This window comes from Trachymyrmex septentrionalis, unplaced genomic scaffold (assembly GCF_001594115.1).
Source record: "Trachymyrmex septentrionalis isolate Tsep2-gDNA-1 unplaced genomic scaffold, Tsep1.0 scaffold679, whole genome shotgun sequence".
NCBI lineage: Eukaryota > Metazoa > Arthropoda > Insecta > Hymenoptera > Formicidae > Trachymyrmex > Trachymyrmex septentrionalis.
In genome coordinates this window covers 40,641-60,738 of record NW_017305861.1, presented here as the reverse complement: position 1 = coordinate 60,738, position 20,098 = coordinate 40,641, and the positions used below count along the sequence as shown (strand labels likewise).

The window sequence follows — 20,098 nt, the reverse complement described above, 5'->3', positions numbered from 1 at the left end:
CAAAAATGCAGAAAAATCGCGTCACTCACTCACAGAAATACATTCTGCTCGCCGACCAGCATTTGTGAAAACGTTAAAAGTAAAAAATTAAAAAATTAGAAAATAAAAACTAAGGTGTTGCAAAAAGCACCAATAACTACAATATAAGGCACAATAATGATATAAGGCAGCACTTCTCATAAGAGAGAAGTTGAACAAAAAAGCGAAATCAGAGCAGAGCGGCGAGCAGAACACAAAGTGTCACATGAGACTTAATATCACGCTAGCATAAAAAAAAATTTATAAAATTGTCATCCCTATGCTCAACTGTAAATCTCAATCTATCATGATAAGAATTGAAATTATCAAATATCTCATTGATCTGATTGTTAGGAATCGCTAATAAAATATCCATATATCGATAATAAATTGGATTGTTGATATTAATATTGGAAAAAATTATATCTTCCAAATCTTGAATTACTAAATTTGCTAGCAATAGTGACAATGTTAATTCAAATTCTCAATAAAATTAAATTTAATAATCATGTTAATAATACAGGGAATAATACATTAAAAGAAAGAATAAAGGCAGTAAAACAATTTATGTAAGAACATACAGACATTTTAATTACACGAGCAGATAAGGGGAATTCAACTGTAATAATAAACTCAATAGATTATAATAAGTAAATGCATGAAATTTTATCGGATAACAACACATATATAAACATTAACAAAGATCCCACAAATATAATTACAAAACAAATACATACATTATTGACTAGGTGGAAGAAAGAAAGATACATAAATAAAGATACGTATAATAAATTAAATAAATAACAATAAAGGGCAAAGTAAGAGTCAAATACATTTTAAATTATTATACAATTAAAAAGAATAAATTACAAATAAAGAAAAGTAAAAATGAAATACATAGTTTAAATTCAAATTTTATTGTTATCGCAGAAAGATTATTATGAGTTAGTATCTGAAGAGGGCTCAATCCGATAGCCGAAACTTGTAACGTTTTATATTTGAATTTAAAGTGTGTTTTTCATTTTTACTTTTTTTTATTTATAATTTATTCTTTTTAATTGTATGACAATTTAAAATGTGGTTGACTTTTATCTTGCCCTTTATTTATTGTTATTTTTTTCGTATATGAAGAGTCCTTCTATTTGTTGAATAAATAAATTAAATGTTTTTGACGGTATAGTGCCAAGATCCTGGAATGCCAAAGATCCACAAAGAAGGTAATCCATTAAGAATAAATCCGTATTACAAACTAACCAAGACTCCTTATAATTTAAAATACTGGAAAGGATATGGGCAGTAGGAGCCGTAATAATGATATCGCGCAAATAATATATCTATGAAGTGTGAAACTTCTTTATTCACTAAAATGCGCTTACATGTTTCGGCTTACTTTTAAGCCCTCCTCAGAGACAACACATTCTGCGCTTGATTCCTACTGCCCGTATCCTATCCACTAAGAATAATTGTTAGTTGTATTAATAGTCCACAATATCCTCTTGCGACTTTCTTAAAATAAATCATTGATAAAAGTATAAAAAAGGAATTTGGTTACATAAACAATATTTATAAATTAGTTAAGAATTTAAATAGTTTTGCATTAGAATCAAATTACAAATTATCCTTTGATATTACGATATATCTATGTACATTAACATTCCCATAGAGTTAGTCACAAAAAGCATTGAAAAAAGATAGAGACATATATCAAATAATACAGACATTCCTAAAAAAGAACTTCTTAACGCTATTTCCTTGATTATCAATTCAACTTATTTCAAATTTGACAATAAATTTTTCAAACAAATCTTTGGTATGCCCAGAACATGTCTCCATTATTACCAGCATTAACGAATTTAGTAATTTAAAATTTGGAAGATATAATTTTTTCCAACATTAATATCAACATTCCAATTTACTTTCGATATATGGATAATATTTTATTAGGCCTCTAACAATCAGATCAATGAGATATTAGATAATTTCAATTCTTACCATGATAGATTGAGATTCACAATTGAGATTCACAATTGGGCATGACAATTCTATAAATTTTCTTGATGTTCGAATGATATTGGATGGTGGTTGTATTAAATTTGACATGTATAAAAAACCCACAAATTCAGGAAGGTATCTAAGCTATAAATCAAACCATTCATTTCAACACAAAAGAGGAATGATAATCGGTCAGCTTGATAGAATTCTTTTTCTCTTCACATCCTGAATATCACAAAAAAAAACATTGAATCCATGATAAACATTCTTCTAATTAATTTTGAGGTTATCCACTTGACATTTTTCTACAATTAAGAATAGAATTAGTTAGTGAAAAGAATTTATATGAAAATAATATAGTTAACAACAAAGATTACAATAGAATAAAATATTTCACGATATCTTATATGAATACAATCTCGGAACAATTTAATACTAGCGAAAAAAAATAATTTTAAAATAGCTTATAAACCTATGAATATTTTGAATCGTTTCATAAAATTAGGTAAAGATAAATTAGAAGTAATGGAACAATGTGATGTGGTATACAAAATAAACTGTTTTGATTGTTACTTCTCGTATGTTGGTCAAATAAAAAGGAAACGCGAATCAATGAACATAAAGCTAATATTAAAAAATCAATAGATTCTTTGACTGTATTATTACTGCATCAGATTGAATGTGGCCAAAATAAATTGGGACAATAATCAAGTGTTAGATATAGAACCGTTTTTCCAAAAAAGAATCACGTTGGAAATGATATTTATTAAAAAACAAATTGATGATCTGAACAAGCAGAGTGATAGAGAAAAATTAATTATTAGAGAGTACTTTCCTTTGCTTAGCATAACTCCCTCTACATAGTACCATCTTACCCTCTCCTTCGTTACACGTTTTGTATATAAAGCTGTGTTTCAGAATATGATAAAAATCTGAACATGTACTAGCTTAATGAGTACTTTAATACAACAAGTCATCCACTTTGGATAAGAATCTACATAAGTTGACTTTAACACAGATATCGATTTTTTATATTTTATAATTCGTAATTACGAATTGCAAACTTTTAATTAATCAAGAAATATTGTGATCATTAGAATCTGAAAATTTTGTGTTCAAGTAACAACTATGTACAAATTTTTGGATTATCAGAAAATGTGTAATAAAAGACGATTTTCTTTGGATAGGATAACTCGAAACTCTTTGGACTAACATTAATATATGGAAAAATAAAAAACAATTTTTAGATAACAAGCGTTCTTGCGTTACAATCAGACAGGTTTAAGAAAACAAACTTAGATTAGTCGCCCGTTGCGCGAAAAAAGTTACGAATTAGTTATATACTGAAGATGGCTTAATGTAAGGCCGAAGCGTCTATATAATATTTAATTGTTGTAATTAGATTATAAATTTTCTCTAATCAAATATGACTACTCGCTAAAGATATCTTGCGTTTGTGATGCATGCCCTATATCTTTTTGTTTTTTAGCTAACTTGTCATTTAGTTTCCTGGCACGTGGTGTACTCGTTTCAACTTGTATTTTATCTGACATCAAGGATGCTATTATATTCATATATTTGCCTTTTGCTACCCACTATTGGATTATCTGCTTTATGACTGCTTTATGATTGCGCTTATGAACATTCGTTGCTAACAGTATACTTTTATATGTTAGTTTATCATCCTCTGCATAATAGTATCGTCGAGAATTCTTTAGAAAATTAATTCGTACAACCCAGGTATATCTTTGTACGTTACTCCATCTACGATTACAAAATCATTCGTTACGTATCTAAATCGAACTGTTTATCACCGAAAATCGTGCTATTTTCGCTAAGATATACGTCATAAACTTGATCAATTTCCTTTTCTCTGCTACCATTGAGAAATATGTTTACGTATTTTTATCCCAGTGACCCCAGTTGATTATGCAACTCCTCACAAACTTGTTGCGTTTGCAAAAACTGTTTAACTAACGTTTCGGTTTATTGGACGTTTCATAGACGTCTTCGGTTAAGAAAAGGTGTAAAATGTTTGTACGATAATTTACGTGATTCGGTCGATGTAGAATTAAATGAATCCGACGTGACAATCGGTTCTTTTGTTTGTGCTTTTTAGGAGACGATATTAAGTCATGGTAAAGCCATGCTTTATCCATTTAGAAATCATCATCGTCATTATCATCATCTTCTTTATCTTCTTTAGGTTTTTCTTAATATTTTTATCCTTTGTAACATTTACTTCTTTCTTAATCGGCTGAGATTCCTTGCCCGCGATGTTTCCGACAATCGGTTTCATAGGTTCGACGAAAGGCTAAGACTTTCTCTCCAATACTATGTCTTCCTCTATTTTACTGGTTTTCAAAGCGCGATACTTTTTATAAATCGAATTACTTGTTTTTAAATTTTGCAATCTGCTTTGCTACCCTCTCACGATCTACCCTCTTTTCTGCTATCCATGTTGCACTTGAGGAAAATGTTGTATGCTTGACATACTGATAACAACTAATCACGTTACGATATTGCGAACTCAATAAATCCTTTTCTGCGTTGTCCATTCGTAAGCGCACTGTCTTTGTCTATCACTAAGAATCCACTTTTGCCGCCAATAGTAATGATACAGAAATCCTCGTAAGATGTAACATGTCGGTGTTTATGTGGCCATTGTATACATGTTTCAAATTGATAATATCTTGTTTGAACAGGATCAACAGATTTGCATTATCACATATAAGATGCTTCGATATCTTTGCATACGTCTGACAGAGATAAAAAGAGAAGTAGATGTCCTCGTGTTGACCCATCGCAAAGTACTCTCTGATCACGTCTTGCTTATCGCATGCCACATCGTCAAAATAAAAATAGAATTTGGAAGCGCTTCGTTTGATGAAACGACGTTGCTATTATTGGAGAATATAAAATAATTTCTTCAATCAGGGCTAATAAATTCTCCAAGTATCGATATTTTGGCTGTTGCAATGATTTCGAGTACACGTATATGTTTTCGAAGCATACGGCGTGTGAATTTTCGAGTAAACTTATTAGTACGTTTGTTTTACCGCAGTTTGATGAACTACAGATAATATCACGTATAGAAATCGACAACATGTTTCCATGCTTGCGCATTTCTTTTTCAGTATTTTTTCTGTACTTTATTATCGACATAAATTACTTTGATAAATTGAAAAAAATTGAGTTCGAGAGCGGACCTATTTATAGAAGCGCGTAGAGCGAAACTATTCAATATTGAAAATATTTCTTATTGTGTCGGACAACTGCGATATATATAATTTAACCGCCAAAGAGTTGGAATATATATCAAAAATTATTTTGTTACGAGAATTTAAGAATTACAGATTAACTGTAGGACAGATTACCTGAACATATAAAGACTGATTCAGAAGTTCAGCAACTTCGTCGATGCTTGAAACATTATAATTTGCCCTGTCATCGATCGCATATCGATGATCCGGTACCGTTTATAAAAATTTGCTACGAACGTCAACTACAACAAAAGGCTGTGGTTTTTTTAAATCACGCGATAAACGCACTTCTATTCCAATTACATCTCTCCGGATATCCATTTTGCGGTCCAGGAATGCATTTAGAAAAGCGATTATTATTAGAAACGATCGAAGCATCTATTGAACGCGGCGTGTCGCGAACACGACAAAACTTATTGACGGAGCAAAGATCTCGCGAAACGACACGTAGCCAATAAAATACTCGCCGAGAAGGCACGGAAACATTACTGCGACCGATTTGATTATCGGAGAGATAGAGCTGCTGCCAACATCTGTTTAAGTGGCTATGAAATCCAAGACAAAAATCGGTATTTGAAAACAAAGAAAAAGAAGAAATCAACGAAAAAGCGACACTTTTGTCATATTGGCGGTAACAAAACGTAGCGATTTTTTACCTGCTGCTGGGAGTCGTCGGCTCGCTGGTTGGCGGTGCGGCAGGAGTCGCAAAAGCTTTATACAATAAAGCTGCGCAGCGTCAATTGGAAGAATTGAAACGTCATAATCGTGTCATAGAAGGTCATGGAATTTATCTCGCTCCGTACAAACATGGACGATGGATCTCAACAAAGAAAAATTTTAAAAAATATATATATATAAAAAAGTTAAAGAAACCATAAAAATACTAAGGATATATGGTAACTACGTAGAATTGCAACAACTGGCAAAATATGTGTATTCCACACTTTAGAGGTATTTTTATGGGTACTACTTTACCAACAGGAGGAGTATATCGAAAAGCGGTATTTTGGATAATACCGAGAGACCAGGTACTCATTGCGTGACGTACGCGAAACGGAGAGATCGTGCTGTTTACTTTGACAATTTCGGCAATCTTCGACCACCGAAGGAATTGATGCAATATCTGGACGTAACGCAAATTGAGTATAATCACACGCCTTATCAACGTTATAATCAGAGTAACTATGGATAACTCTGCAATTTTTACAGATGGTTGATGATCAATATAAGAACTGACATTGCACTGTTTCAACTCAGTGTTTATTCAAATATGTCACTAACATTTACGCTGATCGGTAAGAATAGTATCCTCGCGGTCTACTACCTTCCGGCCTTTAGATTTGAGCGATGGCGATTACAAGCTCGGTCTAACGAACTTCGAAACTTACCATACAATATCTAATGTGAATTTATTGAATAATAAATTTTACTTTGACGAAGACGACAAGGAAATTATCATTCCGGAAGGATAATACGAAATACGTAACATAAACGAGTATCTAAGACGTGCAATTTTACAATCTTACCTCAACAATACTGTGAGAGAGAAAACGTTTCGCAGAGACGAAGACCCATTAACTATCCGCGCTGATAACAATGCAATGAAGAGCGAGATTAAGTGCGCTTATCGAGTAAATTTTACCAAATCTCAACATTGAATTGCTGTTAGAATTTTCGAATCGCGTGTTAGAACCACGACAGTGGCATGAATCGAACGAATCGATAAATATCATCAACGTAAACATCATTCGCATTGAATGCAACGTGATCGCGGGTGCATACAGCATCGACAAGTGTGTGCACGCGAGTTTTCGCCGAGCGTGCTACCGAGGATATAAGATATCGGAAAGACTAACACAAATTATTTACCTTCCGATCATCGTACGGAGCATTACGGATCTGACATTTCGCATTGTAGATAATTGCTCGATTTTCGCGAAGATCACCATTAGATTGCATATTATATATGGAGGTGACAGCGATAAAGTGTTACGACAATGATAACGTAAGATGCTTATTTTGAACTAGCAGGCGAAACAGATTAGAGACATATTTTTTGCCAGAGGGATCAAAAACATTCGATCGTTCAGTAGAAAGAAACTTACGGCATCGAACATTAAATTTTTACAATCATTGGGTATCGTACGAAATATCTGAGATGGGTGATATTTTGAATATTGAAGGCGAACCGATCTTTGATAATAGCATAGTCAAGTTCAAGTTTCACACATTCAATCCGTATGTCAACACGACGTATGGATATAGTGACAAAATAATACCCATTCAACAGTAGGATTTATATACGTTACCGTGTGATAGAATTCTCTACGTCGAAAGTAAATTAATTTCAAAAGAAGAAAGTGTACAAAACCGGCTAAAGTTTGAATGTAATTGCGTGACGTTCATGTTCGATGAAATTCGATATGAACTCAATAGTATGGAAGTTGACCGCACAAATGTTGGAATGGAACTAATGTTATGAAGGTTTATACAACGTTTTCTAATGAACGTTCTCATATGGTTTGCATAATACGAGATCTCTCGACTTTAGTTATAAGCCAAAAGTCCAATGACAGACGATATTTTAATTTTTGTGTGCCGCTCAGCATATTGTTAGTTTTTGCGAAGATTACAAACGTGTGGTAACTAATGCTCGTCACGAATTTATTTTGATAGTGCTCAATGGTTACAATTACATACTGGGAGATTTAACACGACAGAGCCGACACTTGAATTGTTCAAAGTACAATGGCGAATGCCTCACGTTGCGTTGAATGAAATTAATAAACTATCCATGCTACGAACCTTGGAAAGTGGACGATATCTATGTATAGGTTCTTGGGAACTGTATGAGTACTATTGAATACAACGAAGCATTCCTGGGCCATCGAGACTGCAAGTCAACTAGAAAAATCGCGATATGTTATCTTTGGTCTAGTCTGATAAAAAAATATCATGACAACACGTAAAATTTACTTCAATAATTGTAAATTTACCAATGTAAAATTTATCTAAACTCTGAATTTTATTCGTATGATGATCTGAATCTAAACTTTAACAAGCGGAGCTGTTATTTTGTATAATATGTATGTACATTTCCGTACGTCTTATTATCAAATCTCTCGTGAAAGGAATGAACCGTCATTTCAATTAAACTCCTTTTTTGATAGGTCATACAGTAATTATTAACTGCTCGCGACAAAATGAGTCCGTCAAGTGGTATCATGGATGTATAATTAGAATTTGAATTTAAAGAGAATGTACCCGCGAATACTACAGCTTGTTGCCTCATCATACACGAACGCGTGATCAAATACAACCTAATGTCCAACGTAGTACGCAAGATTACATAAATCGTTTTCAAAAGAATAATACCCTCTCCGCATTTTTCGATATAAGTGATAATAGTCATTTTTTCCTGATCAAGCATAGTCTCCAAAAGTCATTCGCTGTGGCTATACCAATGTAATTAGTAGATCTGCAAAAATTTGTCGTTGGAAGAAGATTTATTGTAAAGGAAATGGCGGTCCTGAGAAAAGGAACTATTTTCTCTCTTACCTTTTTACGCCCCCATACCATGGAATATCTTGAAAAGTCTTGCGCTTTGTGGTTGAGTGCTTATCACTATGGATTGCAATGGGAAGACAGAATGATTCCATACAACATGACGAAATATCTGATTATAATGGCTATAATCGATGAGGAAAAAAATGACGACAATAAGGCTCTCGTATATGTTAAAGGACTTCAAAAGACGTGCATGGTTGGCTAGTACACTTGATAGTGACAATATGACCATTGAAATCTTAGACGTTGATTACGAAGATATAGAATCTTTGTGAATAAGATATTACTAATACTAATAATATTACTAATACTAGATATTAAGATAATTTATTAAGATAATTTTATTAAGATAATTTTTGAACGGGCTAGCAATTTTAAGTATTTAGGATCGATTTAAAACCAAACTAATGAAATAAGAGAAGAGCTTAAGGAAAGAATTAATTTGGGGAATGCGTGCTTTTATTCGGTTAGGAAACTACTCGGTTCGCGGATATTGTCTAGACGCTTAAAAATTAGAATTTACAGAACGATTATTTTACCGGTAGTCCTGTATGGCAGCAAAGCGTGGTCACTTACGTTACAAGACGAGAAAGGATTTAGGGTTTTCGAGAATAAAGTACTTCAAAAAATCATCGGTACAAAACGCAATTAGGAAACGGGCGAATGGAGAAAATTACACAACGCAGAATTACATCAATTATATAATAGTCCGGATATTATTAATGTCATAAAATCGCGTCGATTAAGATGGGCAGGTCACGCGGCGCGTATGGATGAGAATCGAATTGCATATAAAATACTAATTGGTAAACCGAATGGGAAAAGACCATTAGGTAGACCAAGACGTAGATGGGAAGATAATATTAGAATGGACCTTAACGAAATGAGGTACGAGGGTCACAAATGGAGGGATCTTGCTCAGGAACGGGAACAGTGGCGGGATTTGGTGTTTGCGGCAATGAGCTCGAGTTCCTAATGCCTAATAATAATAATAATAATACTAGATATTACTAATACTATGCGATGTGGAAATTATGCTAAAAATTATGCGTTACAGAATGTATTTAAAATATACAATTGGTGGTCGCAACATCAAAAAGAATTGTCTCAATTTGAAAAATAAAGTGTGAGATTTTTTTTTAAATACATTTTTATTTCTTTCTTCCTTTCCAGTACTTAAGAATCAATTAATATATAACAGTTATTCAGTAGTGCGATTCGATAAGTACCCAAGTTAGCGAATAAGAAAGTGCGTGTCACGCTTCGCCGTTTTTCTTATACTATTAAAAATTAATTTTTTAACTGAGACATATAATTTTAACATGACATTTTTTTTTATAAATGATATCTTGCAAATATGTTTATGTTTTTTGTCGTGTCTTTCAGATATGGTATCTTTTTATATACTTTTGACCGAGAGGCAATGCTAAGGATTCTTTTAAAAAATATCTAATATCCAGGGAGAGACCATTTCAATTGAATCATTTCAACTAAATCCTTTGAATATAGGTAAGCAAATCTTAGGTCAATGCAATAAAACAGGTCCAAATGCACGTAAGTCACGTACAATTTTATTGCTATACCTACATTTTCGTGCAACTTCTAGCGGTCAATCGGACAGTGTGTCAGTATGTCAATAGATTTTGTCAATGCAACAGTTTTACTAACAGTTTTGCTAACAGATTTAGAGTAAAAAATCAGTTTCAATTTAATTAAAAAAATGTGCGATTTACGAGAAATACTAGAAATTACTTATAAATATCCGGTTTGGAGGGTAAGTATTACTATACGTGTGTGATTTTTATCTTTAAGTGTGATTTTTTTTAATGATTCTTTTTTTAATTTGAAGACTTTATGGTTGACAATGAGCTTATGGAAAAGTACACTTAAAAACGAATTAAGAATACAAATAGTGCCTCTGGTGAGTAAAACTGTGCTTTTATGTACACCATTTTTCATCAAATGTACTTTTTTAAATTAATAATATTTATTTATTCATTTTTTTCAAAACGTCTATTGTTACTTAGAGAATAAATAATTAATACTATTTATAACTTCTAATCAGAATGTCAAGATAACGTCAACGTTTTTTTTTTACAAAGAATCGCAAAAAAGCCATTTCTTGTATGTTTAATTTCAAAATTTATTTATTATTTAATTTCAATTTATTTTAAAAACCTTATATGTGTGCTGAAAAAATTTGGTTTGCGGCGTTAATTTCAATATTGAGAAGTCTAAAAAATACCTCATTTGGTCCAAAGTAATTTCTTACTGTAAATTGTAGCATAATCTTTTAAATTGTATAAAATATTTTGATTTTGGAAATGATGCAAGGTAATCGGTCATACACTTTTATGTGATAAAATTAAACTGTTTCTATACGTTAGTTTGTTATTAGATTTTGCGTTTCTTTCTCGAATAAGCTGTAAGAAAAGACACGATGTTCAAAGGTCACATAGTACAGATTTTTCATGTAATGGATATCGTATATCGCGTCTGATTGGTTACACGATTGTGCATTATGCGTTTAATTATGTATGCCTCTTGATTGATAGTTAAATTTGTGCGTTATTTTAATTAATACATGATTAACTGTTTTAGCGTGGATTCGTAAATTGTTTCTTCGTATTCACAACATAAATATCTTTAACAAGATTTTGTAAAGCGGTTACTTGGTAATAAATACCAAAATGGTAGGCAATAGCGCGACAAGTACAAATGTGACGGAATCAGCACCGGCGGTGAAATCTGGTAACTCGGGTGCCGTGCCATTCTCATAATATTGATAATTTTTAACGCCTACGTGTAATCGAATAAGACGATAGTTGGGCATGTTGATATCAACGCGATTATTTAAGAAGTTTTGCAGCATATTGGTGACGCACCAAAAATTGCCGTCTTCGTCAAATGCGAAACTGTCGGGCCACTGCGTCAATACATGATCGCGCGATATAATTCGTTGACCGACGGTAAAAGATGGTGTATTCTTGGTATCCCACATAGCGATGGCATCGTCAGCTAGTAGACCAAAGTAAAGTACACCAGTAGACGACATCGCCATGCCATCCGTTTGCGAAGTCTTCCGTCCAAGTTCTTTCACGTATTGATCGATATTTGACAAATTGTTCGTCAGAGCAAATACCGGAACCGAATACAGATGAAAAGAAGATAAAGGCGAATAGTAGAGTTGTCTGAAACAAATTCGATTGTCGCTTGTTAGAAAATTATACTCAAATTTCGAATATAGAAAAATGATATGTTTACAATACTATTGACAAAGAATTTTAATAACACAATAATAATTAGTAAGGAGCATATAAGCCAGCACTGACTGTCGATGTAAAAACCTCAAGTAAAACAACAATGTTTATAAAATGTTTAGGAATAGTTATTTTTATTTTAAAACCATTTAAGGTTATTTTTATAAGCCTAAAATCTCTTGAACTATTTAGGAACTGGTTAAATAATTATGTTGTTTTTTACAAACGTTTTTACAACGTTTTAAATTCATTGATTTTTAAGATAAAATATGAATGGAAAGAATAAATGAGTGGTGAAGGATCGCATCTTAGGTAGCACATGCATGTTTTATAAACGTATATATATATATAAAAGTTATGCTTTTTGCGGGTTTCCTCCGTATCCAGATCCATTCTTAAAATACCAACGTTTCGTGAACCTTGCAGTCCACTTCATCAGGGCGAAGAGCAGCCTGATACTGAGCTGTTTCTCCGGGCCGTTCCTTTTTATATTATGCTACTTGTTGAAGTGATGGTGGAAAAGAAGAGAATTGTGGGTGAGAGCGGGGGGAATTCAGTCAGTTTTCAATAACCAGGAAGATAGTTTTCCATATTTTATTTATATTGTAGCCATTATCTCTATTTAGATTGTTAGGATGTTTTTGTATTTCTATGGCTTCTCTATACTTTCTTGGAAAGTATGAAGTAATGTTGACTATTGTGGCCGCTTTATCAAATTGTATTTAATGTTCTGTTTCGATGTTGTGTTCTGATAATGCTCACTGCGTGACGTGTTTTAGCCTGACATCACGTTGGTGTTCCTTTATCCGTAGGTTGACCATTCTCCCTGTTTCTCCAATGTATACTTGCCCGCAGGAACAAGATATTTTGTATACTCTTGCGGAGCAGAGTGGAGGTCTTTGATCTTTAGGATTTCTTAAGATTTGTCCTATTTTTTTGGGTGGTTTAAAGATAATTCGAATATTGTGTTTGTTTAATATTTTGCCAATCCTATCTGTTGTTCCTTTGACATATGGAGAATAGATAGAATCTAGTGATGGGTAGTGATGCGATTCGGCATCTAGGTATCTATCTGTGTGTGTTGATTTTGTACACTTGATGGGTATTGTCAGCTTTCTTAGAGACAAGAACATCTAGGAAGGAGAGTTTTCCGTTTTCTTCTATAGTGAAGTGGATATTTAGATGTTAATTGTTGAGAATAAGGAATTTACGGAGTTCGGCTCTGCCGTGTCTCCATATCACGAATGTGTTGTCTACGGAACCAAACTTCTGATTTCTTAGGTGTTTTTCCGAGCCTCTTTCTCAAAATGGCCTCTTTCTCAAAATGCTCCATGAAAATGTTGGCGATTACAGGAGAAATAGGAAAGCCCATTGCCGCTCCTGAAGTTTGTTCATAAAATTGGTTGTTATAGGTTGTTATTGGTTGTTATAGGTTGTTATAATACTTTCCAAGAAAGTATAGAGAAACCATAGAGATATAAAAACATCCTAACAATCTAAATAGAGATAATGGCTACAACATAAATAAAATATGGAAAACCATTCTCCCGCTTATTGAAGACTGATCAATTCCCCCTCCCCCCCTCCCCATTCCCTTCTTTCCCACAATTTTCTTCTTTCACTCCAACAAATAGCGTAATATAAAAAGGAACAGCCCGGAAGAACAGTTCAGTATTAGGCTGCTCTTTGCCCTAATGAAGTGAACTGCAAGGTTGGAACTGATAGGTTGGCATTTCAAGAATGGATCTGAACACGGAGGAAACCCGCGAAACGCATAATTTTTATATAGAAAGCATCAATGGAAGCTTCAAGAATATTAAACGTATATATAGTTCCATAACCGTAAGAAACCAATAGGAAACTTTGTATCGATAAAAATGTTTATGCAACCATGATTTTAAAACGTAATTTTAACGTTTCTACCTTGCTAAAAATTTCAGTTACGTCCATATAAAAAGTATATACGTTTACATCAGGATAGATATGAACAAATCAATTTTTAATTGGCATAAAATCTATCAAAGTAAATATTAAATCTGGTTATATAAGCATTTCCATTTCATGGTACATAGTTGGATTCTCTTATAAAAATGTTTTCTGTTGACATCTGCAATTCCAAACATGAGGACATGCAAGGAATTTATGATATAAAGTTTACTGGTATTTAACAGGAAATAACATAATCCGGTTTGTGTAAGTATTTTCATGTTTAAATTAGTAATGAATTATTATGGGTTTCCCTGCGATTTGTAGTGAGCTGCACGTAAATCTATGCATTACTTTTACGCGGTTTTAGTAATTGAATCATGTATGTGTAATATGCTTTCGAGAATGCTTAGCTTAAAGCATTTAAAGTCGGCTGGAAAAGTGTAATATCTATTTTTAATTTTTTTTGGATATTTCGTTCTTTGCAAAATATTTTTCTCTTCAAAATATTGTTTGTGCTTTGATTTGTATAATATTGTGTACAACTTACACTGTATAATATTTATACAGTGAGAAGAAAGTTACCGAACTAACTTTTTGCAACAATGTTGTACATCTTAAGGAAATCTTACGTCATAATATCAATAGATTTCAATGAAACTTATAACGGTTTATTGATGTCAAATGTTAGTACAAGCAAACGGATACCCAGAAAACAATGTCTTATAGATATCTAAAAGATATTTCTTTAAAAATATCTAAAGATATTTTTAGAATATATCTAAAATATGTCTATTATAAACATCTTAAAGACATCTTGAAAAATATCTTTAAAATATTTCAAAGAATTGGAAAGAATACGGACAGTAGGAGTCAAGCGCAGAACGTCGCGTTTTAATAAATAAAGAAGTTTTATACTTTACAGATATATTATTGGCGCGACGTCTTCTGCGCTTGACTCCTACTGTCCGTATCCTTTCCAATTCTTTGATTTATAAGGAGTCTTGATTAGTTTGATTTGTAATACGGACTTAAAATATTTGTAATTGATATATTTAAGATATCTAAATGATCTCTTTGACACATATCTAATAGAACACATATCTTTTAGAAAAGTCTTAAAAGATATCTTTTAAAAGAGATTATTTATATATTTTTCACATATATCAGTGAAAAATATAAAAAAGCCCATCAGAGCTTACATCAGCTATTCGTATGCACAGAAATTCTTTATTTTTCATGTGAATGTAACAAAACAAACAAATATACGTTTCAACCCTTTAATTCGGATCCTTATCAATATAAAATATAACTAATTACATAAATAACGCAAATTCGAAGTTGATGATTCCTGATAATTCAGTTTGTTCTTCTCTATTCAAATGCCAAATTAGCTATGTAATGAATAGCTCAATGATTATCAAAAATATTACCTTATACAATAATAATATAAAACTTACATAAAGTAAAACCGGAATCATATACGTTGCGTCACTGAGTAGAATTACATCATCTTATTAGATTGTCAGATATGTTGTGTAGTCATTCAAAAGAAGCACATAACAAAAAATTAAAGAATTATAATTATTATAATTATGTTTAATTGACAGAGTTCTATCTTTGTCCTATCATATTTACCATCAAGAGAATTTTGAATTAATAATAAAAATTCGGTTAAACAATGGATATCCACTAAAACTCATATTTTCTGAAATCAAAAATAGATTGTGAAAAAATTTTAAACATTGGAATGACTAGGGTAACACACCTATGGATAAGTCAACGAACAATAATGAAGACAAAATTAATAAGTTTTTCACAATCCCCTTTATATCACTTTTATTGGAAAAAATCAAAAAATTATAATAAAAAAAAAAAGACTCCTTAATACACATGACATATAAATGGATTAATAATCTTAAGGGATTCATCAGAGGTCATAAAGACGTTCGTCCCAAGCTATCTTATACAGACGTTGTATATAACATTGATTGTCGAAATTGTGAAGCATCATATGTGGGCCAATCAGGTAGATGTTTGAAGACATGGATAAATGAACATAAAAATCACATAAATTAAAACACTACACAGCATTCGGTAATAACAAAACATAGAATCAGTCATCAACATGATTTTGATTGGGAAATGATATTAGACGAAGAAAAAATTCTTAATAAAAGATTGATTTCGGGAGCGATCCATATAAAGCAACAAAAATAGAGTTTGAATTTACAGAATGATACGTATTCTTTGGATCCACTATACATGAATTTGTTTACGAAATTGTAACGTTGATATTACCCTTTTTTGTTCTTAGTTTTATTTTTACCAGGTGTACAAGTATGAAATGCGGATTTGAGAAAACAAATGGCGCATCAATGCAGTGTGTGGTATAAAGATTTGACTGTTATGCCATTTTTAAATGCCATCAACAAGTGTCAGATGCACACGAGTGATAAATTGAAAAAGTGTTTGCATAGTGCTGTGTTGCTGTGTTCGATATGTCGAAATTTATACCAAACAAAGAGCATTCGTGGACAGCATTAATTTCTTGTTTTTATTTGAAGAAAACTGCTGCTGAATCATACCGATTACTTCGAGAAGCTTGTGGTGAACATGCTCCATCGCAAGAAACGTGTGTACGATGGTTTCGGCGTTTTAAAAGTGGTGACTTCGATGTTGCAGACAAGGAACACGGAAAACCGCCAAAAAGGTCCGAAGATGTGGAATTGCAAGCATTGTTGGACGAAGATGATTCACAAACAGAAAAACAACTCGCAGAGCAATTGAGCGTTAGTCAACAAGCTGTTTCCAATCGCCTACGAGAGATGGGAAAGATTCAGAAGACCGGAAGATGGGTACCGCATGAGTTGGACGGCAGGCAGATGGAGAGGCGCAAAAACACATGTGAAATTTTGCCTGCACGATACAAAAGAAAGTCGTTTTTGCATCGTATCGTTAGTGGGGATGAAAAGTGGATCTATTTTGAGAATCCCAAGCGCAAAAAATCATGGGTAGACCCAGGCGCACCATCCACATCGACCGCAAGACCGAATCGCTTTGGCAGAAAGACGATGATCTGTGTTTGGTGGGACCAGAAGGGTGTGGTCTATTATGAGCTGTTAAAACCTGGTGAAACGGTTAATGCTGGACGCTACCAACAACAATTGATCGATTTGAACCGTTCGCTGCTTGAAAAAAGACCAGAATACCAAAAGAGACAACACAAAGTCATTTTTCTTCATGACAATGCTCCATCACATACGGCAAAACCGGTTCGCGACACGTTGGAAGCACTCAGCTGGGAAGTTCTACCCCATGCGGCTTACTCATCAGACTTGGCTCCTTCCGATTACCACTTGTTTGCATCGATGGGTCACGCACTTGCTGAGCAGCGCTTTGGTTCGTACGAAGATGTGAAAAAATGGCTCGATGAATGGTTCGCGGCAAAGGGGGAAGATTTTTACTGGCGTGGTATCCACAAATTGCCCGAAAAAATGTGTAACTAGCATACTTTGAATAAAGCTCTTTTTATCATTCTTCCGAATTTAATGTATTTTTTTTGAAAAAAAAATCCGCATTTCATACTTGTACACCAAGTATTTCAATAATTACTTGACTTTATTATTTTGACTCTCATTGTATCTCTGACTGTCAACACCACAAGTCCTTTACGTGGATCCGCGAAAAACGCTTACGTAAATGGATATGTATAATAAAAAATTCGAACAAATAATTTTAATAATTCTTCAATTTTTCGTTTTGTGCTTCTTTTGAATGACTACACAGCAAACCTAACAATCTGATAAGCGATGTGATTCTACTCAGTGACGCAATATATATGACTTCGGTTTTACTTTATGTAAATTTTATATTATTATTGTATAAGGTAATATTTTTGATAATCATTGGGCTATTACATAGTTAATTTGGCATTTGGATAAAGAAAGACAAACTAAATTGTCAGGAATCATCAACTTGGAATTTGCGTTATTTATGTAATTTCAAGTTATATTTTATATTGATAAGAATCCGAATTGAAGGATTGAAACATATATTATATATAATTGAAATATATACTATTACACTTTTTGCTCAAATATTGATATCTACGAAAATGTTTATAATTACTAAAATGTTAATAAATCATTTATTCAATATTAACAAAATATTTATTTAATGTTAAAAAACGTTTTTTTAAGATTAATAATCTTAAAAAATTATTTCAAAAATAGAAAAAATGTTTCTTTAATATTAAAAAAATATTTTCTTTTAATCTTAAAAAAATATTTTTACAATGCTAAAAGAAATGTTTTTTAATAAAAAAAAGAAACTATTCCATTAATTTTAACGTTTCTTAAATATTTTTTAAATATTATTCAAAATGTTTTTAAAACCGTTTAAAAAATCTTTCTTTTTTTACCACCCCACTGGGTGGTTGAGTTTTAACAATCACTGCAGGAAGGAGTGCATCCCGTTCGTGGTCTACGCTGACTTGGAATGCATCCTGAAGAAGACGGGAAGAGACCCAAATATGTCAAAATATAGGTCCAACATTACAACGTGTTTAGCATCAGATATTACGCTCATTGTTCGTACGACAACTCTGTCGATATATCATTTTCGTTGCAGTAACGACTGCGTCGCGTGATTCACCGAGGAATTCAGAAGTTTAGCGTATAATGTAAATATTATCGTGTCTGCTAATGTTCCCATGGCAGATGTCTCGCGAGACGATTGGCAAAAGTTTAATAGTGCCAAGCACTGCCACGTGTGCGAAAAACCGTTCGCGCCTGACGATACACGGGTACGCGATCATTACTACTTGACCGGGATATAGAAGCCCCACTCAAATTGCAACAAAGCTTTAGTTTTATTATAGAATAAAATCATTTCCGGCTTTTGATGAATTGCATCAGAAATTGTATCATCATCGTGCATCGTACTCAGTAAAATTACTGCTTTATTTTTCTTCGGAACATACGAGCACATTGTTACTTTTTCATGAAAGCCGAAAACTGTTGATAATAACCCTCTTGTTTTTGATGCTTTCATCTCCTGCGGAATATATGGTTTATTTTTTTTCAATGTACCAACTACAGTGAGATTCCAAGTAAGGAGAAATTTAGCCAGAGGTAGCGTTGTAAAAAATCTATCCATACTTATATTTCTTCCAGATCCTTTATAAGCAATCGCAAGTTCTTTGACAACTTTTTCCCCTTGATTGACATCACGAGTATTACCTATTTTGCCTGTGTAGATGATTCCTTTGAGTGGAAAACCATTCTCGACATCACATACCCACCATACTTTTATACCATATTTAGCAGGTTTCGAAGGCATGTACTGGGTAAACTTCGTTCTGCCTCGATAAGGATATAACTGCTCGTCAATCGTTAACTTTTCTGTTGGTTTGTAGATTGTAGCTAAATTTGCATTCAGCATATTCCATATGTCGGTAATTGGAGCAGCTTTGTCCGTGACAGCTCGTGCACGACGTGTAGTGTAATCATCAAATCGTATAAAACGTAAAAGCAATTTGAATCTTTGGCGTCCCATCGTTGCACGGTACAAAGGGTAAGATACTTTCTTTCACATATTATTTATGTTATCGGTATTCGAATTATTACAGCCAGCACATATCAAAATTGCAAAAAAAGCATACATTTCTTGCGGTGTCACTCTCTTCCATACACGTGGCTCTTTTTCAGGATACTTGTTGTTATATTCTTGAAATGTGGCTTCTGCCTTTCTATTTGTGCAACGCACGATGATATCAACCATTTCTACTGATATAATTTTTTTGAATGTATTCGAAATCGATAACATTTGTGTACTTCTATGTGGTCCAGCTCTTTGTCTAATAATATTTCTAAGAGGTGTTTGATGATTTTGCGGAGGCGTTTTATTCCAAACAGTTTTATCTTTAGCCACAAGCGTTGTTCTCGTATTATCTAAAACATATGATAATTTTATGTAAAAAAATTTTAATTAGGTAACATAACATAAGTATTATAAAAAATTATAAAAATAGCTACCTTCATGAACTTCTGAAGCGGCTGCAATACCCTC

The 20,098-nt window shown here is 32.9% G+C and overlaps 1 protein-coding gene across 1 annotated transcript in view; it reads right to left on the bottom strand.

Annotated features, from left to right (window-relative positions):
- Positions 1–11,033: 11,033 nt before the first annotated feature.
- LOC108753267 (major royal jelly protein 3-like) overlaps positions 11,034–20,098 on the bottom strand; it is a 31,141-nt gene continuing 22,076 nt past the window's right edge. Inside the window, exon 2 of the mRNA XM_018494712.1 lies at positions 11,034–12,031. Within this exon, the coding sequence (XP_018350214.1) occupies positions 11,509–12,031 (523 nt within the window). The 3' untranslated portion in view covers positions 11,034–11,508. The remainder of the gene's footprint in view (positions 12,032–20,098) is intronic.